Raw genomic sequence first — 27,795 nt, 5'->3', positions numbered from 1 at the left:
CTTGTGGCTGGCTTATTTTTCTTATATTTATGTTCCCTTTTGGCCTTTCGAAACGCATATTTATGTCTTTACTACATGTGTCTTTAAATGCCTCTTACATTCATCAATGCTATCTTATAATAACAGTTCAAGATGTTAATTCAAAAGGAAAAAGGTTTATTATGTCTACTACTCCTAATTCTTAAGCTGGTCCAGCCATGAGGTAGGTGCTTTTGCATTCAATTTTGTAATAGAACTAGAATCTCCACTACTAAGGATCAAACAACTTTATTCTGTTAAAAGTGAAGATCCTTTCATTACTAGGTTAGGAAATATAGGGATATTCTCAGTTTTGCAATTGCGTTAAGAGAGTTTTGTTTCAGAAACATTGCAAGTGCAAACTTAGGAAATGAGATTTGTGATAAAACTAATGGCATTTATTGATCACTTATGTGCCAAACACTATACCAAACTATACCAAGTACTTTAGATATGTAGTATCTATTAATGCTCACAGCAATTTTATGAAGTTTAAGGGCTGTTTTGATCTCTGTTTTTGTTTTTTTGTTTTTTTTTATAAGTGGGATATGAAAGGTCAGAGGAGTTAAAAAGCTTTGAAGTTTCCCAAGTTTGCCTAGCTATTACATGATTTTATAATCAGGTCTTATCTTAGCTCGCAATGCTTATGTCCAATGCTTTTTCTGATATTCTATACAGTTTATCACACACACACACACACACACACACACACACACACACACACACACACACAGAGACGGCTAAGCTGCAATGCTTTAGAAGAAGCATCTTTTCATATATTGGCTACTTCAAAATTTAAGAAAAGCAAACTTCAGTTTTAAAATTACTAAATTCACAAATCTGTATTGATTAGTATCGATTAAGTTAACATTATGTTTTCATTTGCTTTTTCACAGACTGAAGGGGCTGGACTTGCCACCTGTATAGAATTATGTGTAAAAGCTCTTCGCTTGGAATCTACAGAAAATACTGAAGTGAAAATATCTATTTGCAAGACCATTTCATGCTTGTTACCTGATGATCTGGAAGTTAAACGTGCTTGTCAACTGAGTGAATTTCTTATTGAGCCTACAGTAGACGCATATTATGCTGTGGAAATGTTGTATAACCAGCCAGACCAGAAATATGATGAAGAGAATCTTCCAATACCAAATTCTCTACGGTGTGAGCTCTTACTTGTGTTGAAAACTCAATGGCCCTTTGATCCAGAATTCTGGGATTGGAAAACCTTAAAACGACAATGTCTTGCATTAATGGGGGAAGAAGCATCGATTGTGTCGTCAATTGATGAACTAAACGACAGTGAAGTTTATGAGAAAGTAGTAGACTACCAGGAAGAGATTAAAGAAACTTCTGTGAATGGACTTTCTGGTGGAGTTGGTGCTAGTTCTGGCCTTCTTAAAGACATTTGTGATGAAAAGCAAAAGAAGAGAGAGATAAAACAGTTAAGAGAGAGGGGATTTATATCTGCTAGGTTTCGGAATTGGCAAGCCTACATGCAGTATTGTGTGCTATGTGACAAAGAATTCCTCGGTCATAGAATAGTACGACATGCTCAAAAACATTACAAAGATGGGGTTTACAGTTGCCCCATATGTGCAAAGAACTTTACTTCTAAAGAAACCTTTGTCCCTCATGTCACACTGCATGTTAAACAATCTAGTAAAGAGAGACTAGCAGCTATGAAACCATTAAGAAGATTGGGAAGGCCTCCTAAGATCACAACTACCAGTGAGAATCAGAAGACTAATGCTGTGGCCAAGCAGGAACAGCGGCCTATAAAAAAGAATAGTCTCTATTCAACAGACTTCATAGTATTTAATGATAATGATGGTTCAGATGATGAGAATGATGACAAAGATAAATCTTATGAGCCAGAAGTGATCCCAGTCCAGAAACCAGTACCTGTTAATGAATTTAATTGCCCTGTAAGTTTTTGTAAAAAGGGCTTTAAGTACTTTAAAAATCTAATTGCTCATGTAAAGGGGCATAAGGATAATGAAGATGCAAAGCGCTTTCTTGAAATGCAAAGCAAAAAAGTTATTTGCCAGTACTGTAGACGACATTTTGTAAGTGTTACTCATCTCAATGATCACTTACAAATGCACTGTGGCAGCAAACCATATATCTGTATACAGATGAAATGTAAGGCCGGTTTTAATAGTTATGCAGAGCTCTTAACCCACCGAAAGGAACATCAAGTCTTCAGAGCAAAGTGTATGTTTCCTAAGTGTGGCAGAATTTTTTCAGAGGCTTATTTATTATATGATCATGAAGCACAGCATTATAATACCTATACTTGTAAGTTCACTGGCTGTGGTAAAGTGTATCGTTCTCAGAGTGAGCTAGAAAAGCATCTGGATGATCACAGTACTCCTGAAAAGGCACTGCCTCCTGAAGACCAACTTAATTCATCTGGAGCTCCTGTTCAGCCTTCCAAAGTGAATCAGAACTCAGAAGGAAGCACCGAGAAAGAGAGATCTGTGCTTCCTTCAGAAAATAACATTGACACCACCTTACCAGCAGATAGAGGACATACTTGGGATAAAAGCAAGGAAGAATCAGCTGTGACCAAACAAGACCAGATTTCTGCTTCAGAGCTCAGGCAAGCTGATGGACCATTGTCAAATGGTCTGGAAAATCCTGCTACTACTCCCCTGCTTCAAGCCAGTGAGGTAGCCGTGTCCATTAAGGTATCCCTCAACCAGGGGATCGAGGATAACTTTGGAAAGCAAGAAAACTCAGCTGTGGAAGGCACTGGTGAATCACTAGTCACAAACTTACATACGGCAGTTGAAGATACTTGTAATGATTTGTGTCATCCAGGTTTCCAGGAGAGAAAAGAACAGGATTGCTTTAATGAAGCCCAGATTACTCAGAATTCTCTAGTAAATTCAGAAACCCTCAAAATAGGTGACCTTACCCCACAAAACTTAGAAAGACAAGTGAACAACCTGATGACCTTTTCTGTGCAAAATCAGGCAGGATTTCAAAACAATTTACCAACTTCCAAGTTTGAATGTGGAGGTAGTGTTAAAACATCATCCAATCTTTATAATTTACCTCTTAAGACATTAGAAAGTATCACATTTGTTCCACCACAGCCCAGCGTAGGTAGTTCTTTAGGAACTCCATCAGTGCCTCCAAAAGCACCAGTTCAGAAATTCAGTTGCCAGGTTGAGGGATGTACTCGAACCTATAATTCTTCACAGAGTATTGGGAAACACATGAAGACAGCACACCCTGAGCAGTATGCTGCATTTAAAATGCAGCACAAAAGTAAAAAAGGTCAAAAATCTAACAACTTAAATACACCAAATAATGGAAAGTTTGTTTATTTTTTGCCATCACAGGTGAGCAGCTCTAATAATGCATTTTTTACACCACAGACCAAAGCCAATGGGAATCCTACTTGTTCAAATCAGTTGCAGCATATCTCATCCTCCATTTTTCCAACTCATTTAGCAAGTGTGTCTACTCCGCTATTACCCTCAGTGGAAAGTGTCATAAATCCAAATATACCTTCTCAGGACACAAATGAACAAGGTGGTGGTATGTTATGTTCCCAAATGGAAAATTTGTCAAATACTACCTTGCCAGCACAAATGGAAGATCTAACCAAAACAGTTTTGCCTTTGAACATTGACAGTGGCTCAGATCCTTTCCTTCCTTTACCTGCAGAAAGTAGTTCAATGTCTCTCTTCCCTTCACCAGCAGATAGTGGGACTAATACTGTTTTTTCCCAACTGGAAAGTAATACAAATCATTTTTCCTCACAGATCGAAGGAAACACTAATTCCTCCTTTCTAAAAGGGGGTAATGGTGAAAATGCAGTTTTTCCTTCACAAGTGAATGTTGCAAATGACTTCAGTAGCACGAGTGCCCAACCATCTGCTCCTGAAAAAGTTAAAAAAGACCGTGGGCGAGGCCCAAATGGGAAGGAAAGAAAACCTAAGCACAACAAAAGGGCTAAATGGCCTGCAATTATCAGAGATGGGAAATTTATCTGTAGCAGGTGTTATAGGGCTTTTACCAATCCCAGATCTCTGGGTGGACACTTGTCTAAGCGATCTTATTGTAAACCACTGGATGGAGCAGAAATTGCTCAAGAGCTTCTGCAGAGTAATGGACAGCCTTCTCTTCTTGCCAGCATGATTCTTTCCACAAATGCAGTCAATTTACAGCAGCCACAACAGTCTACCTTCAATCCAGAAGCATGTTTTAAAGACCCATCATTCCTGCAACTTCTTGCTGCTGAAAATCGCTCATCACCGTTTTTACCAAATACATTTCCTCGAACTGGTGTGACTAACTATAATACAGGTGTTAGTCAAGAAGGCAGTGAAATTATTAAACAGGCTTTGGAAACTGCTGGCATTCCCAGTACATTTGAGGGTGCCGAAATGCTTTCTCACGTTCCAACAGGTTGTGTCTCAGATGCAGCACCAGTAAATGAAACAGTGATACCAAATCCTACAGTGCCACCCTTGTTGCAGACTGTGTGTCACCCAAACCCCCTGCTGACAAACCAGAATCGAACACCAAATTCCAAAACTTCCTCCATTGAGGAATGCAGCAGTTTGCCTGTTTTTCCAACAAATGACTTACTACTGAAGACTGTTGAAAATAGTCTGTGCTCTAGTTCGTTCCCTAATTCTGGTGGGCCATCACAGAATTTTACTAGTAATAGTTCGCGTGTTTCAGTTATAAGTGGTCCTCAAAACACAAGGTCCAGTCACTTAAATAAAAAGGGAAACAGTGCTTCTAAGAGAAGAAAGAAAGTTGCTCCTCCATTAATTGCACCTAATGCTTCCCAAAACTTGGTAACAAATGACTTAACAGCAATGGGACTTATATCAAAGAGTATTGAGATACCAACTACTAACCTTCATTCAAACGTAATTCCAAATTGTGAACCTCAGGGTTTGGTGGAAAATGTAACACAGAAATTAAATAAGGTTGACAATCAGTTATTTATGACTGATGTGAAAGAAAACTTCAAAACCAATCTTGAGTCCCATACAGTGTTAACTCCTTTAACATTAAAAACTGAAAATGGTGATTCCCAAATGATGGCTTTGAATTCATGCACAACTTCAATAAATTCTGATTTGCAGATTTCTGAAGACAATGTTATGCAAAACTTTGAAAAGACTCTTGAAATTATTAAAAGTGCTATGAATTCTCAAATACTCGATGTAAAAAGTGGATCTCAGGGTGCTGGTGAAACATCACAAGATGCTCAAATAAACTATAACATTCAGCTTCCTTCAGTAAACACTGTACAAAATAACAAATTACCTGATTCTTCTCAGTTTTCCTCTTTCATAGGTATCATGCCAACAAAAAGTAACATTCCTCATTGTGAAGTATTACATAAGGAGGATCAAGTACAGGAAATTTTAGAAGGCTTACAGAAATTAAAATTAGAAAATGACCTATCCACTCCAGTATCCCAGTGTGTACTAATAAATACATCAGTGACACTGACTCCCACTCCTGTTAAATCAATTCCAAACGTTACAGTTGTTCAGCCAGTTTCTGAAATGATAAATAATATCCAGTTTAGTGACAAAGTTAATAAACCCTTTGTGTGTCAAAACCAAGGCTGTAACTACAGTGCTATGACAAAGGATGCACTATTTAAGCACTATGGTAAAATTCATCAGTACACTCCAGAGATGATTCTTGAAATTAAGAAGAATCAGTTAAAATTTGCTCCATTTAAATGTGTAGTACCTACATGTACAAAAACATTTACAAGAAATTCTAATCTCCGGGCACACTGTCAGTTGGTACATCATTTTACAACAGAAGAGATGGTAAAGTTAAAAATAAAAAGGCCTTATGGAAGAAAATCTCAGAGTGAAAATTTGTCAGCCCCACGAATTACGCAAGTAAAAAGACAGCTAGCTGTGACAGAGGAAAATAAAAGGGAATTCCAGTCTGCTTTAGAATTGGGAACGATAAAGGAAAATGTCCTCAGTAATATATCAATGGTTCCAGAAAAACAACTTATAGAAAAAAAAAGTCCTGAAAAAACAGAAAGTTCTGCACAAGTGATTACAGTTACTTCAGAACAATGTAATACAAATTCTCTAACAAACATACAAACAAAAGGACGGAAAATTAGGAAACATAAAAAAGAAAAGGAGGAGAAAAAACGCAAGAAGCCAGTTTCTCAATCCCCTGAGTTTCCAACAAGATATAGTCCCTACAGGCCTTATCGATGTGTTCATCAGGGTTGCTTTGCCGCCTTTACGATACAGCAAAACTTAATTCTGCATTACCAGGCTGTACACAAATCAGATCTACCTGCATTTTCTGCAGAGGTTGAAGAGGAAAGCGAAGCTGTTAAAGAAAGTGAAGAAATTGAAACTAAACAAACTGTGAAAGAATTTCGATGTCAGGTGAGTGACTGTTCTCGAATTTTCCAAGCAATTACTGGCCTAATACAACACTACATGAAACTTCATGAAATGACTCCTGAGGAAATTGAAAGCATGACTGCTTCTGTGGATGTTGGGAAATTTCCATGTGACCAGTTAGAGTGTAAATCTTCATTTACCACATATTTGAACTATGTTGTTCATCTTGAGGCAGATCATGGAATTGGGATAAGGGGAAGTAAAACTGAAGAAGATGGCATATACAAGTGTGACTGTGAAGGCTGTGACCGTATGTATGCAACTCGGTCGAATCTCCTCCGACACATTTTTAATAAGCATAATGACAAACATAAAGCTCATTTGATTCGGCCAAGAAGATTAACACCTGGTCAGGAAAATATATCAAGCAAAGCGAACCAAGAAAAGACAAAGCCTAAACATCGGGGGTCGAAACACAGATCTGTAAAGGAAGGAACCAAAATGCCTAAGACCAAACGAAAGAAAAAAAATAATTTAGAAAATAAGAATGCAAAGATTGTACAGATTGAAGAAAATAAGCCTTATTCTCTGAAACGTGGAAAGCATGTATATTCTATAAAGGCTAGAAATGATGCCTTATCTGAGTGTACAAGCAGATTTGTAACCCAGTATCCATGTATGATAAAGGGATGTACATCAGTTGTTACAAGTGAAAGCAATATAATTAGACATTATAAATGCCATAAATTATCTAAGGCATTTACATCACAACACCGCAATCTTCTTATTGTCTTTAAACGATGTTGTAACTCACAATTAAAGGAAACTTCTCAGCAAGAAGTTAAGAGTGATGTGAAAGAATCTGACACATGTGTATCAGAGAGCAATGATGACTCAAGAACAGCTACAGTTCCACAAAAGGAAGTTGAAAAAAATGAAAAAGATGAAATGGATGAGCTAACAGAATTATTTATTACCAAATTAATAAATGAAGACAACACAAGTGTGGAGACCCAACCTCATACCTCATCAAATGTAAGTAATGATTTTCAGGAAAATAACCCCTGCCAGCCAGAAAAACAAAAAGCAAATAATTTGAAGAGAGTTAATAAAGAAAAAAATGTCTCCCAAAATAAAAAGAGGAAAGTTGAAAAAGCTGAACCAGCATCAGCAGCTGAGTTAAGTAGTATGCATAAAGAAGAAGAAACTGCTGTTGCAATTCAAACCACTGAGGAGCATCCTGCGTCTTTTGACTGGAGCTCATTTAAACCAATGGGATTTGAAGTATCATTTCTGAAGTTTCTTGAGGAGTCTGCAGTGAAGCAGAAGAAAAATACTGACAAAGACCATCCAAATAGTGGAAATAAAAAAGGATCCCATTCAAATTCAAGAAAAAATATCGACAAGACTGCCGTGACTAGTGGAAATCATATATGTTCTTGTAAAGAAAGTGAAACCTTTGTACAGTTTGCCAATCCATCACAGCTTCAGTGCAGTGATAATGTAAAAATTGTTTTAGACAAGACTCTGAAAGATTGCACTGAGCTTGTCTTGAAGCAACTTCAGGAAATGAAACCTACCGTCAGTCTGAAAAAACTTGAAGTACCTTCAAATGATCCAGATGTGTCTGTCATGAAAGAAATCAGTACGGGTAAAGCCACAGGGAGAGGGCAGTACTGATAACTAATGTACTATAAATACATCATTGATAATTTTATTTTAAATAGGACGCCATCAAGCATGCTAGAATTGTGAAACTTTTTCATTATTTTTTGTTGTTGACATGAATTAACTTGGCCAAAAAAAGGAAAAAAAAAAATCCATGACATTTGTCATGTAAAACTTTTTTTTTATCCCTATGGGACTTCGAAGAACAGTATCAAAACTTCAGTTATTGTAAATAGATGAGCTAAACCTTAAATTTCTATCAACCGATTGCCCTTTTCATGAACTAAAATGAATTATCTGTGTGATTGATATGTTTCACCAGGTCACTGCTCATGTATAACAGTACTCTTTGTTTGTAGATACCTTTTTGTATATATTTATTATTGTAAATCATTTGCTGCCACCAGCAGTAAGTCTAAACTATTAAATGACACATTTATATTTGGAATTTTAATTTTTAACTAAGTGATCAAGTTTTTAAAACTTTTATTGTTTTAAATTAAGAATTTTTTGAACTAAAACTAGAAACTGCCACAGTTCATTGATTTTTTACATCCAGCATTTATTTACAAGATGATCTCAAAATTACTTTTCACAAAGTAGGCATGTTATATTAACACCTTGCTCTGCTTTGTAAATTTACCATCCAGGATTTTTGGGTGGTATTTATGTGAAATTAAAGCAGATTCTTTAGCAGTTTCCTGTAGCTACAGTTTTCCCCCCAGTACTTCTAATTGGATATAGTTAGTATGATTCCATGAAATATAATGGAAATGTGAATAAAGAATTTACTACATCAAAGATTTTAAACATTTGGTATTTAAAAAAAGATTCTTTGTGAATGTGATAGAAACTAGTAGTGTGGAGCAGTGTAAATATTTGAGGTGGTGATTTGTGAAGTAGCCCAGTATTGCCTTAAATAAAATCACATTTCATTTCTTGTTTTATACATGTGATCTTATAAAGGTTTTTTTTTTTTTTTCCCATTTTCTGAGATTTATAGATTGGTGTATAGCTTTAAACTGTATAAACTTTTGTGGAAGAAATTTTTTTAAACATTTTTATAAATCTTAAAATTGGTATCATCAAAGTGAGCCCATCTTGTGTTTATAAAATGCAAGAGTCCTTAACATTTATAATTACATAGATGAAACACTTTCTATAAGGAAGTTGGATGTGTTGATTTTACTGTTTATAGATGTTAGATTGTACAGATTTGTCTGTATTTTCCCACCATATCTAATGATACTTTTTTCATTAGAGTGGTCTTCCAGAGCAGTATTAGTTGTTATAATTGATTATTTTGGTTATTCAGTATATAGTTAGCTCTTATAGTTTAGCTTTATTCACCATATTTATACTGTGGGTTCACAGCCAGAGATAGAGGTTATTTCAGGAGAGTTTATGACCTTCATTTTAAGTCTAAAATCAGTACTGGAAACAAAAGAAAACATCCTTTCACATTGACTTTTGTTTCTATTTGCCATAAATAGTAGCATTGATTTTTGACTTTGTGTTTGTTCTAAACCAGTTGCATTCACAATATTATTGGCCTGACATATTGATGATATTGAGATATGAAAATGTGTATATTCCCTGTGCAACACCAGATTTGCAGGAAAAATGAAGCACTTAACATTAACTGAAATTGCTGGTACTCTGAATAAATAAGCATGGTCAAGGAGTGAATTATTTTCTTTTGGAAAATATTTTTTTTTAGTTTTATGATTAAAGTATTACAGTTTTATTTTTAGGGTCTCATGGGTTGTATTGAATAGTTGGTTTTACCTCCTTAAGGTTTATTGCCAATATACATAAACTTGACACATTAAAATCCCTACCCTTTGGTAAGTCCACTGTTATTTATTAAAATAAAAGTTTGTATGGGTGATTAATACATGTTTTTTTCCTAAGTTAACAATAACTGAATAATTTTAATATTAAATTTTTGTTAACAATTTGTTTCCATACAGTTTTCTTAGAAGTTGACTTAGCTCTTAAAGGTAGGTAGTTGGCAAAACTACCCTACATAGTACAGTAGCAAGTAGGTTTATATCTGATGAATTTAGTGATGCGCCCCACTATTAAGTGAAAGTGCCAGTGTTTTGGGCCTTTTCTTTTGCTCATAAAGAAAATTGACCACTAGACGTTTCTGTAATTGTTACACATGTCAGAGGAAAGAGTTTGCCAACATCGAGTTAAATTTTTTATATTCCAGGTTCTGTATGCTAAAAGTTATCATGGAAGAGTTGGGTTTTTAGCATGAAACAGAAAAAAATTTTATGGTATAAAATAAATATGAATTTATAGAATAGCATGTTGGTAAAATTTGATATGCAATGCAATGGCCTAAGTATTAAAAAGTAATCATAAAATATATATTTTCATGGTATACTTTTCCTCAGTCTGTTGTCTTGAGATATTTTCTTCCTACAGCCTAAATTTGCCTGAAGTTTCATCATTAAAAAATTGATATTTTTTTCTAAAGCCAAAGAATTTGAATCTCACAGATCAGAAACGTTATTTATTCAAAATATATCATTGTTTTAAGGAAATATAACAGTTTGGGAAATTTTCAGCAATGTTAAATTCAGCATAATCAAATTATTTTAAAGCGCTAGACAGATATCTTTAACAAGGCAAATTTTGATGATTAGGTATAAAGTAGTTGCTTTAGATTGGTGCAAAAGTAATTGTGGTTTAAAAGGTTAAAAATAATTGCAAAAACCGCAGTTTTGCACCAATCTAATATTAAGATAAAAGTACATAAATACTACAGCTAGAGACATCAAAGAAGGAATGTTCTTATTTTTCAGGGAAAAAGAGATTGGTAGTTATGAAAGTCTTTGTTAAGTGGTTACAGAATGCATTTAAGTTGAACAATTTGATCAGGTACCAGTTTTAGAAAGCTAATTGGCACTATAGAGAGAATAAGTTGAGTAGGTTGGAGAATAAAACCAGGGATACTTAAAATAGTCCAGACAAAAATTGATGGGATTCATAAGAAAAAAATGGAGTTGAGAAAGAGGCTAAATGGATATGAGAGATGTTAAAAAATAGAGCAGTAAGGTAGCCTTTTTCAAAATGTTTATTGTAGTGAGACACCAAAGGGTTGGAAGGCGAGGTCTGTGTCCAAGTTCTTTTAATGTTACTATTTAGGTATGTACCACTGAATTAGCGTCCTAAGGAACAAACTTTGGGAAACTGATGTAAAATGGCATTTTTTCAGCCAGGACTGATAATCAGCGGGTGTGCACCAATGCAGCTGCATCAGCAGTTTACAAATGGTGATTATACTGATTGGTCAGTTTATCCATTCTAATTGATTGACCGTATTAGATATCATCCGGCATTCAAATATTTATTGAATGTCAACTAAGTGCCCTTTGATTAAATCTAGTCTCCTTACTCAAAGTCCCTGCCAATTTCTCCAAATACTCATACCTACTTCCTATCTTCCTGTTTCTGTCTCTTTGGATACATACTAAGCTTCTTCTCCCACTGCAAGGCCTTTACACATATTGTCTCCTCTGTCTGGAATGCTTATTACTGTATTTGTATGGCTGACTGCTTATACATCACTTCTCAGCTTAAATGTCACTTCATCAGAGAGATACCCAGATCACTCTATAATGTCACACTTTCATTCTCTGTAACTTTAATTTTTATATTTTTTATCTATGCCTCTTAACACTACCAGTCAGTGAACAAAATGATAGTATCTTTTATTTCCCAATGACTTTGCTCATTCGAAGTGTCTCTCATTTCAGTGATCTGCTTCCCATAAATGGGAGCTCTGTACTTGCTGTAATCAAAACATCTATTACTTTTAAGTCTTGGATTCAAGATTCCCCTTCTCCCGCCACAAACTTCTTCCAGCTCACCTTGAGCTCTCTACTAAAAAGTACATTATCATAACTAATCCGTTAATCCTACTCGATTCATCAGCTCACTCCTATCCTCAGCTTGTTTGGCTTAAGACACACCTTTGCAGATACCCTGAGACCAAGCCATTCTGTGTCATGATCTAGAAAAATCTTCTGAAACTTCTGTCTACTCTTGAGCAGTTGAACGGGAGAAGATTTTTACACCAGGCAGGTTTATCTAAAACTGCCTGGCAGTATTTCCGTAGTTTTATTGTAATTTGCTTCCACAAGTTTAAGTGATTTGTATACTTTTTTGCTCAGTTTTCCCATTCTTCTCATCTGATGATATTTTAATCACATTTTGCTGAGGAAAATACAAAAATTTGACAGGAACTTTCTCAACTGTTTCGCCAAATTTTCAAATCCATCTATATCTACACTGTCTTAAACTTAATAAAATCCTATCCCTCCTCAAGCAGTCTAGATTCTATGCCCCCTCACCTCAAAAACTTTACTTTTGTTTCATCAGCCTTTTTCTAGATCCTTTCCAACAGTTTATAGATAAGCTCTAGTAGCTACTATTCTTGAAAGAAGTGGGCGGGACCCTTTATTTTTTTGGTCCCCATTATAGGTAATCTGAGTTGCCTACTCAAACACCCCATTTCTTCCCTTCTGGTTTACTACCACTTTATATGTCCTTTCAACTCTCCTGAAATTGCTCTTTTCAGGATCACCAGTCTCTTTCATGCTGCCATATCTGTTGGTTCTTTTTTCTGCCCTCCTTCACTGCCCCGGGAGCGTTCAATAGGGTTGATGACTTCCTCTTTGAAATGTTCTGTTTTCTTGACATTTTCTCTTGGTTTTCTCCTTACCCTTCTGGCTGCTCCATCACTTACTCCAATCCTATTTCCTCTCCCTGTACCTGACATTTGGCTCATTGTGTACATCTCGGCAATCTCTTTGGATGATTTGGTCTGTTCTTTGGAGTTTAGTATTACCAATGTATCTGTCACCCAGATTTATATCTCAAAGACCGAACTTTTCATGGTTTGGCCTTGTTTGTATTCAGCTGCCTATCTCAGTCAAGCATATCACATCTAAATCATTATTTCGTTCCCCACTCCACCTTCAGTCTTTTCCTCTCAATATTCTTTATCTGGACAAGTGAAGTAACTAAGTTTCTCAAGCTAGGTCCTTAACGTCATCATAGTAACCCATGCTGTTTCCCTATGTTTGGTCACAATTACAGTTATTTCTACCTCCTAAGTAGAAAGGAGCCCTTTCACTTCATATCACCATTACGTCTTTCCTAGGCCACTGTAAATTCTCCTTAGGGCTTTATTCCAGAATATTCCCCACCAGGCAGCTAGGTTAATTTTTTTTTCCAGTAGTATTTTTGGGGCTGGGAGGTGGGGCAGGAGGACTCATGCATTATTTTCACACTGCCCTTTGAAGAATTTCTTTTTTTACTATGATTCCTGCCTCTCGAAGCACATTCTATTACTCTCTTTTCTCCACCCATGTTCTAGCCACATTGGTTTCTTTTGATTTCCTCAAAATGACCAAGCTCTTTCACATTTCAGTGCCCTTGCAGTAGCTGTTCTGCTTGGAACGCTATTTTCTACCGTGTTTGAACTTATTCTTCAGTTGTTAGGCTGCTATCCCCACAACTGATTACTCGGTTACAGCACTCAATTGACTCGATAGTGTTCATCACAAGTTGTAATTATTTTTTTTTCTGCTTTGTCTTTACCCACCCCAATCTCTGAACCAAAGGCTGCATAAGGGCAGAATGCTTTCTGGTTAGGTGACCTCCCACTCTATACCAAGTGCCTAGTCCAGCAACTGGAACATAGTATCAGCAGTAAAACTTCATTGAGTTCTTAAATGGGAGTTGAAGTGAACATGATTCTGACGTGTGAGAATGGGCACTCAGAGTCTGCACCATCACTGTGTTTTATAATCATCTGTAATCGGGTGAGAATATGATACTGTGTAGTCTGGTGAGGGAACACACAAATACTTCGCTGAAGAGAGAGATGTCAGCGGAGGGAAGGCAGAAACTGGACTAAGGTAAGCTCTGATAGGAATACCTTTTGAGAAAATGGTTAAAAACTGGTAAAGATGGAGTTTCAAGTGAACAAGGAAAGAAGCAAAGGTCTATACCGTCTTAGACCTACTTGTATTGGACTTGATCCTAAGCAGTGGGTTCATTTGGGTTGTAAGCAAAAGAATGAGTTTCTTAACGTGCAGTTTTAAAAGTTCACTGTGGTAAGGAGGCATTCTAGTGAGAAATTCAATCAAGATCAGTTAAGAAGGCTGTTCAGGTCATCCAGGCAAGAGTGGATACCATCTTGGTGTAGAGTGGTGATGGCTGACAGTAAAGTGGACAGACTTGTGAGATCTATAGTATTTGGCAAGACTTGATCATTATGGATTATGGGAAAAGAGGAAAAGGGTAAAAGTTGAGAAAGTTTCCAGGGTTTTGGTTTAAATAACTGGTTGAAGAAATACCATTTATTCAGGTAGGTGAAGTTAGGAGAGGAGCAGTTTTGTGAGTGGATGGTTGTCTAGGGAAAGAGTGTGTAGAAAACGGCCCCGAGCTTACCTGAGTAACTCAACATTTAAAACTAGAAGAGAAATAGGAAAAGGTTATGAGACTAGTAGGACAGAAATATTTTAAGGAGGTATGTTCGGTTCTGTCACATTCTGCTGAGGTAAGAAGGATTGTAAAGTAAGAAAGTGATCAGTGACCCCTGCAATTGCTTAATTTGAGGAAGCCAGTTTTAGGAATGTAGAAAACAAGTGTAAACACCTATTGGAACATTTGGTTGTGACAGAGAAGATAGGATGGTAGCTGGAAGGTGTCATAACCAGTTTTTAAAATTTACAAATAGAGCATATTCAAGTTTCAATGAGAAGAATTTGGTAGAGAGTGATTAAGATGAGAGAAATAGCATATATACAGCATTCTAAAGTTTCTGGCTTGGGTAATTTTGATTGGCGATACTGTTTACCAAGATCATGCAGAAGGAATAGGGTTAAAGGAAAGATGAATGTTGAGTTTGAGGTTCTTGTAGGTCATTAAGGCAGAGAGGTGCAGTGATCAGTCCTTGTTAGGGGTGTGAAACTACAGTTCTGGAATTGAAACCCCTGGAAGATAAGCATTTTGTCTTCTGTCTCCTGAGCGTTTAGCCCAGAATCCGAGATACAGTAAGTATTTAATACATTTTGCTGGAATTGAAAGAAGAAGCAAGCACGTAGGAAAAGATTGCAGGGAGAGAACCCTGAGGAACACCAAAGTGTTTAGTGGGCAGAAGAAAAGAAATTAGCAAAGAAGAAGGAAGGTTTAGGTGAGAAGCAGGAAAGGAGGTAAGGGTAGGGAGCGTTATGGAAGCCAGCGGAGAAAATGTTGAAAGATAGATGGTCATACCAAATCTATTGGGAGATCAAGTTACAGTAAGAATAAAGCCAGCTACTAGAATTAACTGTTGCTGGCCATTGATCTTCAGAGAAGTTTTAGTGGGTGCTAAATAATAAATGTTTATTGTCCAGTTATGTTCTGTTGAATGGTGAATGAGCTAACTAAGAAATCAAAGGCAATGGATTAAGTATCTTGTTCTAAAGAAACGGAAATTGGTCAGTACCTGACTTTATTTGAAGGCTCTTAAGATGAGTCTTGAATATTTGTGGATTCTGGGGAGGTACCCTTAAGGAGCTTGAAGTTGAAGTAGAGGAGTAAATAGAACCTGGTCCCAAGAACATGAGTGGGTGGAAGTATTAGCATTACAAAATAGGACATTTCTACCACTAACAAGTCTGTTAATTAGAAATGTTGAGCCCCTTGTGATGAAAAAAGGAAACAACATTCCTGCCCATCAGGATATCAAAGTGTAAATGGTGAAGGCTTGAGATGAATGGGAGAAGGAGCTAAGTGGGACATATACAAGAATTATTGATCAGCATTCAAGGCTCAGCTGAGCTTAGAACAATCTTGTGGCACTGCATGATTGTGTGATACCTATTTCCAGTAGTGTTCCTCGGCCTGAATGGAGGAGGAAGAGAGGAGGTTACATGGTCCTGGTATGGGTAATACATCAATGAATTGAATCTGGTTAGGGTTAGGAAACAAAGTCAAGAAGACAAGGGAGAGGTCAAGGGACTGGAGGTCTTAATGGTGTCAAAGGGAGGGCATAAGGGAAATATGGCCAAGAAATTAGAATGAAGACTAGGGCATTGAATTGAAGATTTTAGGAGTAATGTAGCTTGCAGTATTTGGAAATGGCCATTAAGGTAGATTACTTAATGAGGATGTAAATAAAGGCTGGAGTTGAGAAATTTAAAGAGCTTTTGGTCTAATTTATTGGCTAGTACACAGAAGTTGCATGTAGTACAAAGTGATTTAAAAAGACGAGTCAAGTGCTGAATTTCTATTATAAATTAAGAGGTTTGGCGGGGAGATTTCCAGTCTATGTGATGTATGTGAGGAGTATGGGAAAGTATCTTGGGAGTATCTGCTTGCTCCCACTCTTGGGAGATACAGGTCCAGTTAAGATAAAATTGCAGAATATAAATTTGTGAAGCAGCAAAGAACAACAGTTCTAGAGGAAACCCTTGTAAGTAGCACAATGAACAGGATTGGGAGGTTAACGCAGGGAAAGTCAGGGAGAGGAATTAGAATAGTAAGAATGCTAAATATAGATAGTAGAGGGCATCTTTAGTGGCCAAGAGGAAAGGTAAGCTTTGAATAATCCTTCAAGACCAAGGCTACAGTCTAACAGGAATCTGCTGTATCCAGCTTTCCCTGACCTAGGTCCCAACTATCTAATACTGCTATCTAATGATAGCAGTATTTATTGGCAGCTGCTATGTGGCAGGCACTGTGGTAAGACCTTTTCTTGTATCCCCATTTATTCTTAAACCAACTCATAAGAGTTTGCTGCTCTCATCCTCATTTTAGGATGAGGAAAGGCAAGGTGTCTTGCCTAAGGGTTACACAGCATGTGGCAGTGCTGAGAGTTAAAACCGCGCAAACCGACTCTAGAGCTTGTACATGCCTGATTTGGAGAACTTAGGCAGCCAAATGAGGTCTTGAGGGCTCAATGTCTAGCTAAAATGGTGCTTTACAAATTGTTTTGGTAGCTGAAGATAATTCTCTCCAGGTGATTAGGAAACTATTAGGAGATAATCTGTAAATGATTCTTTCAAGACCCATATTTATTTTATATATATTTTTTGTTTACAGTTTAATATTAATTACAAAGGAAAAAATGGAACTTCTGGAGCCATGAAGGAAATGACTGTTGATGAAGGTAGGGGAACACAGAACAAAGGGCTCACTACTAGAGGTCTTCACTGCAGCTGTGTACTCTTAGACCAAAGAAGCGAAGAGAAAAGGGAATGAGAAGCGATTGTGAAGAGGTTGGATGGATTCTGACTAGCTCTCGACGCATTCTAGTCAGTGTATTGGGAGCCCTGTGATTGAAACCTGTAGTCAGAGGTTTCTTTGCTGCCACTTTAGTTACCAGGTTCTGTGTTCCCCAAATAGCTATAGGCATGGCAAAACATGTTCACTATGAAGCTGCATTTCCACAGGCTTTAGCGCTACCAAACCTGGATCCCAAAGTGCACCTGTCTCCCAGGGCAGGTTGGAGAAGAAGGGGGTATTGGTGATCATAGCCCTCCTGTGCGAAGTCATCCTTTTGCTGTGAGGTGTTCAAGAAGTCCCTGGGCTTTTGAGGACACAGGTGGGTTCAGACTATTCAGGAGCAGATCGCACCAGGAAATTCTTCATTGAAAACAGGTACCTAGGAATCATCCTCACAAGAGGGGGTGCCACCCCTTTTGCCAAGCCAAAGTAGCCCCTTTCATACGGAGGCTTCGAGATGTCAGCCGACACCTAAGGATGGGAAGGGGGTTGGAATATACCAAGAATCAATCTCTTACGTATTTCCAGTGCACTTCTGCAATCAGTATAATCCAAATGTTCAAACAACTAAGTCATTTTGGTAGTCCTATTTGCTACCTCTAACCCTAAAACTACTTCGTTAGATAAACTCATCACATTTACTTATTTGAAAATTTCAAAACCATCCTTAATTTACTCAGTCTGCTTACGGCTACTTAAAACTGTAGCACTACAAAGTTTTCTCTCCGGTATATATGCCCTCAAGGGAAATTTTATAATCCCGTGATGGTAGTAGAGTGTTCTTCTAACCTTATTTATGCAGCTTAATTCTCAACCCCTACCCCATGAGAAGAAGAGGAAAATTAACCCCATTTTATAGATGAGTACTGACAGGTAAATGTAATGATTTGCAACAGCAAAACAAAACAGGTCTGAACCCTGGTTCAAAATGCTTTCTCTACTGTCCTGCTGGTTGAAGATACTGCCACTTGAAAGAAGGATGAAGGTGGAGAATGTCAGGATTATACGGGGAAACTGCAAATATGGGAAGCAGTGAGATATACTTATTTCAATAAATAAGGTAAAGTACTGTTACATGTCATGGCGTACATGTTACATTGATGTCTTAAAAAAAAATTTTTTTTAATCTACCTGTTAACCAGTATAAAACAAAAAACTGAAGCAATTCTAGTTGCAACAAAATCGATCCCATACCAGCTCCCTAGCCAAAGTAGATGAGCCTGAAGTACAAAAGGCAACAGCTGCTCTGCCAGAAGTGAAACATTCGGAATATTCAATGTGATAATGGCCTGGGCCTTTCCAACACAAAATCATATTTGGTTGTGTGTAATCATTGGCCTTTCAGCTGTATCCCCCCACTGCACCCTCCCATATCACTGACAGTGAGAGAAATCTGAGTTTTTATTTTAAAACTACGTTGGAACCCAGTATTCCTATGGCCCCAGGGCCTGGCTATGTTTTTGGGGTTTTTTTTCGTTTCTCTTTTTCACCAACTAAGCTATAATGTGTAGGTAGCTTTCCTCTGAAGTACAACACAAGTGAAGGGCAGAGGTGACCCAGCAGAACCTTCAATTCTGATAGGTTGAATTGGGAACTCCGTGGAGCAGCAATTACAAAGTGCTCAGCTCAGAGGTCCCAGAAGGGAGGCTGGGGAAGCCCAAAACTGAAGTCTGGCTCTAGGAAGAACAATGTATAATATTTCGTAAGTAATCACATGCCAGACACTGCTCTGGGCTCCTCATATGTCAACTCATTCAATCAAAACCACAGAAAGGAAATAGTTGGCATTGGAGTTTATTGTCACAGAGGTTTATTCATGTGTTTGACTCATCTACTCCAAGAAGTCCATGTGTTCTTAGAGTCAGGTTTGAAGGAAATTTTTATAGTCGTCAAAATACCATATGTGTGTATATGTATACCTTCAGCAGAGAGAGCAGACATTGTTCTAAATTTTATAATCTTGTCACGGTCGGAAGAAAGATCATGTCACCATTTAGATTTGATAAAAATCTTCATTTAAATCCTGTTATTACCTTGCTTTCCCATCTTTATTAGAGTCCGTGTTCATATCAGCTTCACCAAAAAAGTTGCATACACTCCTTTTCAGCAAACCTATGCATGTTCTGTATTCAATAAATATTCAGATTTTTTTGAGTACTTGTCTCTCAGAACATATTTTTTTAATTAGATGATTCACTTTACTTGTAGCTGCCAGCATCTGTCTTTCTGACTTAGGGTTTATCAGCCTTTGCTGGAAGTTGGTCTGGGAGTGAAATTGGAGGTGTGATTAACTTACATGCTGCATATAAAAGAAGTTTAAAAGTGGATATGTGTGTATAGAGTTCGTCGATTTCATAGGCCTTATATGGAGCTCAGATATTGAGCTGCATAGGAGTAAGAGGCCACAAGATGGCAAGCTAACACTGGAAATGTGTGTGTATAACTAAGGTCTGGAAATTGAACGAAAAATTACCTTTCTATTTTTTATAGCGGATGGGGGCTAAAATGTGGTGGTCACTTATATTTTTGTATACTTATGGTAAGCTAGCTTGCCAGGTATTGAAGTACAGTTTTAAAAATTGGGAGAGGACATGGTAGGATGACTAGGCCACTCTTTATCATGGAAACGGGCTAGAGCCACTTTATATGGATTATACATATTTTTAACTTTCCCCAAAGCACCAGTCCAAAAATCTTGTTTTAACAAGAAAATAGTCACACTGCTGCCTCTACACGCAAAGGAGACTTGCAAATGTGCTTGTTTTAGCTGGGCACATTGCCACCCCCAACAAAATCAGTTGTCTAATACTTAGTTGTCTAATACATTTTAAAAAATATAACTAGGTGTCACACAATTGGTCATTACAGGAATACTAATATTCCAGAAATCTTTGAAACAATTTTGTACAGGAAATTTCTGGAAGACTAGATTTGGAGTTTTTAAAAAAAACTCCAAATTCTTGCTCTGTCATGTAACATTAGGCGAGTCACTTCATCATTCAGAATTGTAGTCTTCTCATTTGTAAGTATTTTTAAGATTTCTTCCAATTCCAGAATACTATGATTTTTTTTAGTTTATTCAACATAGTTATGCTATAAAGTTCATGAATACATTAATTGTTGCTGAGCAACTACTGTGGATTAAGCCCTGAAGGTATGACAATGAAGGAGGTGTCTCTTGTCTTCATTCAAGATGCTCATAATTTAGAGGGGGAGACAAATGTATAAGCAAACAATGTAGTGATAAGTGGTATAATAAAGTGCATATTGTTATAATATCTAACATTTTTATAATAACCTCTGTGTGCCAGTGCTTTGCATGGGTCATCTCATTTAATCTCTTTAACAACCCTAGGAGATGGGTATTGTTTATCCCCATTTTACATAAAAAATTTGGTCTCTGGTAGAAATATTTGAGCCAAGCCTTGAAATGAAATTAGAATTTCTCAAGGTGGAGAAAAGAAGAATGACATCTTTTTTTCAAAAATACAGCAAGATACAAAATAAGTATTTTACATATCACTTTAATATCATGATTTTAAAGAAGATAAATCTTGTTGTTCTTTGCTATTGTACATGAAATTTGTTTTTTAAAGGTGGTTCTCTATTAATCCGATGTTTCTGTGGTATCAAGTTTATATAGTAATATAGCCAATACAAACTCTCATTTTGCCATTACCCAATATATGTTCTAGATATGAAAACCATAGGATCTTGAAGAGTTAAAAGGAAATTTGGAGGTCATCTAGCTATACCCCCTATAATCCAAGAATATATTTTTTTAAGATTTTATTGGGGAAAGGGAACAGGAATTTTTTGGGGAACAGTGTATACTTCCAGGACTTTTTTCCAAGTTAAGTTGTTGTCGTTTCAGTGTTAGTTGTGGAGAGTGCCGTTCAGCTCCAGGTCCAGTTGCCATTGCTAGTTGCAGGGGGCACAGCCCACCACCCCTTGCAGGACTCGAGGAGTTGAACCCGCAACCTTGTGGTTGAGAGCCCACTGGCCCATGTGGAAATCGAACCGGCAGCCTTCGGAGTTAGGAGCACGGAGCTCTAACCGCCTGAGCCACCGGGCCGGCCCTCCAGGAATATTCTTGGTTATCTCTTTCAGTGTTAGTGAATCTCACTACTTTATCAGGTGATCGTTTCACCAATGAGGCAGTTCTGATTAATAGAACATTTCTATATTAGGTAAAAATCTTTATCTCTTTGATTCTTTAGCCATTGGTCCTGCTTCTAAAACCTTGGAAAATGAAATGAGCTATTTGTCTTTCAAGTGTTGGGAAAACCATTCCCTGTATTCTGCATGCAAACGTCCACTAACACAGGATTAAATGAACTCTTTTTTTAACAGTCTCATACTGTTCATGTTAAGGTGATGGACAGCTGAAAGTCCAAGGACTTTATGTCATGAACTAATATCAATCCTGGTTTCATGTTAAGATTTTAAATTTTGATGCAGAATGATTACTTGTTCCGTTTCTCCTGACTGAACAAAATTCTACTGAGTTTTTAAATCCAGTTTGGTTTCTGCCATTCAACATACTGGTCATTTCTTTTGTCTTTAGTATTCTGTCTTCCAAATCACTAATATGAATGTAGTCAGGACTTGGTTTTGGCTACAAGTAAAAGAGACTGACAAGGAGATGACTTCCATCAGGTAAGAGTTAAGTTGTCTGTCACGTAATGACAAAAACAAAAGCACAGGGGATAGGTGGGTCAGCGCTGACAGAGCAATTTCATAATAGCATCAGTGCCCAGGATCTCTCTGCTCCTTCATCCATCAGGTCTTGCTTCCATTCTCAAAGTCACCTCGTGGTAGAAAGGTTTTCACTGCAGCTCGAGCTATGATGTGTCAGGCAGAAAGGAGTGAGGGAGCAAAAAGATGCACACAAGCTAGGTCAGCCCCACTTTTTAACTCCCTGAAAACATCAATCAGTCTGGTGGTTTTGGATACAAAGGTAATTTTGCATGTTACTTCTAAGTGCAACGGAGACTAGGAAGTGAGCTTTTTTAGCTGGCCACATTGCCATCCCCAACAAAATCAGAATTCTATTAGGAGAGAGGAGTAAATATAGGATTTAAAAAAAGACAGAAGAAGCAAGCGGAACGCAAGATTTTTTCCAAGAAAGATTGAGCTTCTAAATACAAGGAGCTAAGCTGTGGCGATACAAGGATGTGCAGCGACAAGTAAGACAAGATCTTTGACCTTGGCCACTGTCATAGTTTTTATTTTATTTTTTTTCTGTCATAGTTTTTAATGTCATCATCAAATTAATGTCACTAGAAGCAATCTTCTCTTAAGACTGGTTTCTCAGGTTTGCTAATCTTTCACAGAAAGTCAAATCTCAAGTTACTGCACTTTTTTTCCTTCGAGATAAATGCTTTATAAATAAAAGCACTTGGTAACCTAGTGATTAATATTCCTTTAGTAATGGGATTAGTGATAATGAATTTAATGACATTTTTATAGCAAAAGTGGAAATTATATTGTTTAATATTTGTCTCCTCTGACCCCACTATACTGCACAGAGTTTAACAATTTTTTTTTTAAGGCTAGGAATCCGGAGTCCACTTCTTCAATTTCCCATTCTGTACAGACAAGTAGGTTCATCCCCAATTCTATACCGTAGCCATTCTGTCTATCTCTACTCTGAGAGGCGGCATTAATGTCTGAAAAAAAATTTTAAGATAAAAAATTTAACAAGTTACATATTACTTTTCTCTGAACAACATTTTCCTTTTCCATTTTAACAGAAAATTAAATCTCCATAGCTGGGAAAGAATCTGATACTTCACCTTTAATTACATGGGAATGTTGACCAATTTGGGTAACATCCAGAACTCATTTCACTTTGCTTTACAGAATGTATGGGTACATTATCGTATTTTAAAAGATAATTTTCATCTTAGATTAGGAACATTGTTTAGTAGACACTCTGACATAGTGAAAACATGATAGGTTTGTGGGAAAATCTCAGAACTTTCCACATTGCCAATGTCTTTTAACAACTGGAGGAAGATTTGCTTTGTGAGGAAAGACCTGATTTCCTATAAAAGAGCTTCTGGTTGGTCTCAATCAGAATACCTCCCTTGGGCTTTCGTCATAAAAATTCAGTTGAAGGCTGACATTTGCTTCCATGTGCTCTACCACTGCTGCTTTCCTCAACATTTTTTTATGGAGTTGTGAAATGCTCTCTCTTTTGTGCTCTATACAGTACTAAATATACAAACAGAATGAAATGTAAACTAGGAATAAGTTGGCTTCACTATTTAAGGAAAGTGTTACATGCATGTGATGGGATGTGAGGTAGAAAAGGGAGAGGAGACATTATGGGCTTTTTAATTGCTTTATTTTCTTTAAAATCATAAGAGCAAAAGTAACGTGAAACAGTGAACAGATTTATAAGGAAAAAGTTCACCTCTCCCTCATACTGTGACCAGAGTTGAGATCCTTCCACATCTTTCCCAAAATTTGCACAAACATTATGTGCACACATGTAAAAGTTAGGGTGCTTGATGCCTAAAAAAGGAAAAGTTCAGTACTACAAGACCTTTTTACTATTATACAAGAAAGAAACTTACGGACTTTTTCCTACCTCTTTTTTCTATCATACAGGAAACAAACTTAGGGACATAGTTTCATTAGGACTCTCAGTTGGAAGACACAAAACCCTGATTTAAACCAGCTGAAGCAAGAAAGGAATTTATCTTTCATGTAACTGAACTGCAGAAAGGGTTGGGGTGGAGCCAGTGTCGGACAGCAGGACTGAAAAATTCAAACATTCTTAGGTCTTTGCATTTTCCCCTTCCCCTCTCATCTTTGAAGTCTGTCTGTCTGAAGGAAACTGTCTTTATTTCTTTGGGAAGCTGGAACCATAGATAGTTGCAGCCCTGGGTGTTCTCTCTCGCACAAGCACTTGAAGAACATTTTCCTCCAACTCCAGTTAGAGGAAACCCTGTGGCCATGGGCCAAGAGTAACCAGAAAGTTTTCTGGGACAAGTGCTAGGGAGCCAAAACAAGTGCAAATCAGGAATGGCGTGAATGAAATTAGGAAGACATCTATTTAGTGATCAGGGAAGTCTAATGTGACAAAGTAGTTTAAAAAAAGACTTATGGTCGAGTAACTCCACTTTTGCTAGATGTATGTCCATGAAAAAAGCTGACTGCCTTTTTGGGTCTGACTTTCTTCATGTCTAAGGTGACTGTCTGCTTTCTGAGCACCAGAAGTTTATAGGGAGGTCAAGTGAGGTGATGCTATAAATACAGGATACAGGAATCAGATACTCCACCTCATTTTCATTTCTGTGCTCCTTAACGAAAGTGGAAATTTTCTTGAGATACAGCTTACATATTATGCCTCTGAAGGTACATCCCAATGTCTGGCTTCCATTAATCATTGCTCAATAATAATTTCCTGATAAGAGAAACAGAATAAAGATGGCAAAATTGAACTACAGGTTTCTCTCAGTCAAATACTTTGGGTCTTCACTGACACAAAGACAGCCTCCAGAATGTCTTACAGGAAACACAGTTTGTAAATTAAACTTAAAGGGGAAAATATTCCCCTTCTACTTAAACAACTTCGTGCACAGCCCTCGCTTCAATTACCTGTCAGTCTCCTCTCTCCACAAAGTGGAAAAGCAAGGAATGTCCATATCCAACCAACCATTACTTGAGCAGAGCTTGTCCTAACTGACATGAAGAGGCTCGGCTCCCCAGAAACATTTTGGTAGCAAACTCATCTTCAGACTGAAAAATGTCCTTGTCTCCATTCCAGTTCTGTGCCTTAAAAACCCTGTTTTCTAGATTTCATGCCATGATCAGGGCTTCAGAAATCTTAAACCTCATTAACCTCCTATCATTGTCAAAAAAAAATTATTCCTTTAAGTCCTTTAATGGTTACCTGCATTTGTGAAGTCTAGATGTTTTCATGTCAAATGGTACAGAGTACATGGATGTAAGCTCGTGAGTTCAGCAGTGATCTGTGGTATAAACTGAAGGAAGGGGAAAACCACATCGTCTACCTTCCTGTCTTGTCTAGGACACAGACTTTCAGACAGATTTGTGACCACTATTGGTGACATGGTCTGTAGACCACATAATGGCGCACATAACCTTCATTATGCATGAATTGTAATAAGACATTTTATGCTAAGGAGGGCAGGCCATGGAACACATGACATAATGGGTTTTAGTTACATTTTTAATATACTGTTTATTTACAAATTACCAGTGGAGGAGAATGATTTCTGAGCTATCTTTACTAAACAGGGTTGCAAATTCTCTTCTAAAATTGTCAGAACAAGTTTATTTCACAGAATATCATACTCAGTGCAGCCGAGTAAAGATATCAATGACAGCCAAATACCACCGCAAAACCATTTTTATTCTGGAGAAATGCAAATGTTAGAATATTAAATCTAAAGAAAATATAGAATACCTGTGATGTTTTTTCTTTTAAAAAAGGAAAGTAACAGCATAGTACACAATTACCTAGTCTAGAGGGAGGGGAGATGTACTAGTAAATTGTAGGCAAACTGTGACAAGATACATTGTGAATTTCTGATTATAAAAAAGTCCAATAATATGGAAATGTATAAAGTACTTCAAAGTTCCGTGGTTAAAGAGAAGTGTTAAGTAATTGTCAAGTGCACATATTCTTTCTCTAGGTCCTTCCCCCTCCCTGTCAATGTGCTGCTTTCCATGGACCTGCCTTCCGTCGTGACTCTGGAGGGATGCTTTTTCAGACGTGTGTTAGCTCAGGCTTATGTGGGCTATTCCCCAGTGATATTTAGTTGGGCTGAGTGAGTGGAGTCTTGGGTGCTTCTTTAGAAAGATTACCAGTGCCTGGATTGCAGCTTGGAGGCCATCATATTTGTCAGGAGTGTCACTTTATATTTCCCACTTGACAGATCTAAGCACTTACAAAAATGGTGTTGGATTCCTTCAGACTAATTTGCAATGAACTATTCAAACACAATTCCTGCGCCCACATGAACCCTGCAACAACACAGTGAGGCCTCTGACTTGTGGGCACAACTGAGCACATCCTGGAAAACGGTTAAATTCTTCCCCAATTACATGAAGGCTAACACCCTTTGTTTTCCAACCCAGCCTCGGTCTTGCTTAGGAGGGGTGCAGGTTGCTTTGTTTAACCCTCGTGTGTGTCACATAGCAGCTTCGTTTCACCTCGCTGGGGTTTGCTGGTGGCCGAGCCTGAAGGGCAATGCTGGAGACGTGCGGGGGCTGCGCGCGCACCACATTCAGCATGTCTGAGGTTGTGGCACTCACACACTGAGGACGTGGCTCTGGTAGAATATTTTTGGAGACAGCACTTAACAAAGCATTTGAGAACCAAAAAGCTCAGTTCAATGAAATTCAACACAATGCACAGGCATGAGGTGGTCACCACGAAGAGTATGAAGATGGTTTTCTCAGTGGGTTTGGAAATGAAACAGTCTACAGTGTTGGGACAAGGCTTCAAATCACACTTCATAAGGTGGGGAACACTAAAGCCACCATACAGCTTGTAAAATAAGACCAGGAAGCCAATTTCAAAACCGGTTTTAACAATGAGGCTGATAAGGTAAGTATACCACAGGCCCCCATCCATCGTACCTAGGTTGACATAGAGTTTCTTTCTGTGCCTTTTCTCTCTGTCCTCACGATAGGCCACATGAAGGACCACCAGAAGTGAAGGTGTGGAGACCATGATCAGTTGTAAGGCCCAAAGTCTAACCTGGGAGATGGGAAAGAAGTAGTCAAAACACACATTTTCACAACCCGGTTGTCTAATGTTGCACTCAAACTCTTTCTGCTCATCTTTCCACACATGCTCTGCTGCCACCACGTAGACCAGCAAACGGAAGATGAACACAACAGCTAGCCATATCCTCCCAATCCCAGTTGAGTATTTGTTTACTCCACTCAGGAGGTCTCTGAGGAACATCCAGCTCATGGCTTAGGCTCAAAAGAAGGCAAGATTCTGCAAAAGAAAACAATTTCATCATAATTCATTTCTTTCCATTCCTTTGATCATTTATTTCTACTGTCTTGATTATGGGTTTATGGAAGATAAACTCAAATTTCTGCATTGTTACAACTCTGGATGTTGAGGGGTCCCTAAGAATCCCATTGACTACGCTTACTTTCGTACAAGGACATGAGACAACTGGTCCACAGATGATGTTGATCCTATGCCCAGTTTAGAAGGTTGGTCATCCCCCACACATTTCACCATTTTCAAACAAATCCTTCTAGGTTATTGCTTCTCTCTAAGGATGGATGGGTTCTGTTGCTGATCTGGAAAGAATTAGTTATGAGTCCCAATGTGACCTTGGTACCTTGAGATATCCCTCACATGCCAGCTTGAAGTTGTAATCTCTAATTTATCAATGTCCCTCCCCAATATTCCCTGCACCTTATGTTCTGTATCCCATAATAG

The 27,795-nt window shown here is 37.7% G+C and overlaps 2 protein-coding genes across 6 annotated transcripts in view; one reads left to right on the top strand and one right to left on the bottom strand.

The window, feature by feature from the left end:
- ZNF292 (zinc finger protein 292) overlaps positions 1-19,502 on the top strand; it is an 84,865-nt gene extending 65,363 nt beyond the window's left edge. For all 5 annotated transcript variants that reach the window (XM_081037495.1, XM_081037496.1, XM_081037497.1 and 2 more), the window contains one exon: positions 915-19,502. In XM_081037495.1, coding sequence (XP_080893621.1) covers positions 915-8,066 — 7,152 coding nt within the window. In that variant the 3' untranslated portion in view covers positions 8,067-19,502. The remainder of the gene's footprint in view (positions 1-914) is intronic.
- Positions 19,503-23,016: 3,514 nt separating this feature from the next.
- Positions 23,017-27,309, bottom strand: GJB7 (gap junction protein beta 7; the record flags this gene model as incomplete). The annotated part of the gene is made up of 1 exon (XM_081037566.1): positions 23,017-27,309. One exon carries the CDS (start codon positions 27,307-27,309, stop codon positions 26,503-26,505), a length of 807 nt encoding a protein of 268 aa, XP_080893692.1. The 3' UTR covers positions 23,017-26,502.
- Between the last annotated feature and the right edge of the window lie 486 nt (positions 27,310-27,795).

The sequence above is a fragment of the Rhinolophus hipposideros genome (assembly GCF_964194185.1).
Source record: "Rhinolophus hipposideros genome assembly, chromosome: 3".
Taxonomy (NCBI): Eukaryota; Metazoa; Chordata; class Mammalia; order Chiroptera; family Rhinolophidae; genus Rhinolophus; species Rhinolophus hipposideros.
This window is presented reverse-complemented; position numbering and strand designations above follow the sequence as displayed.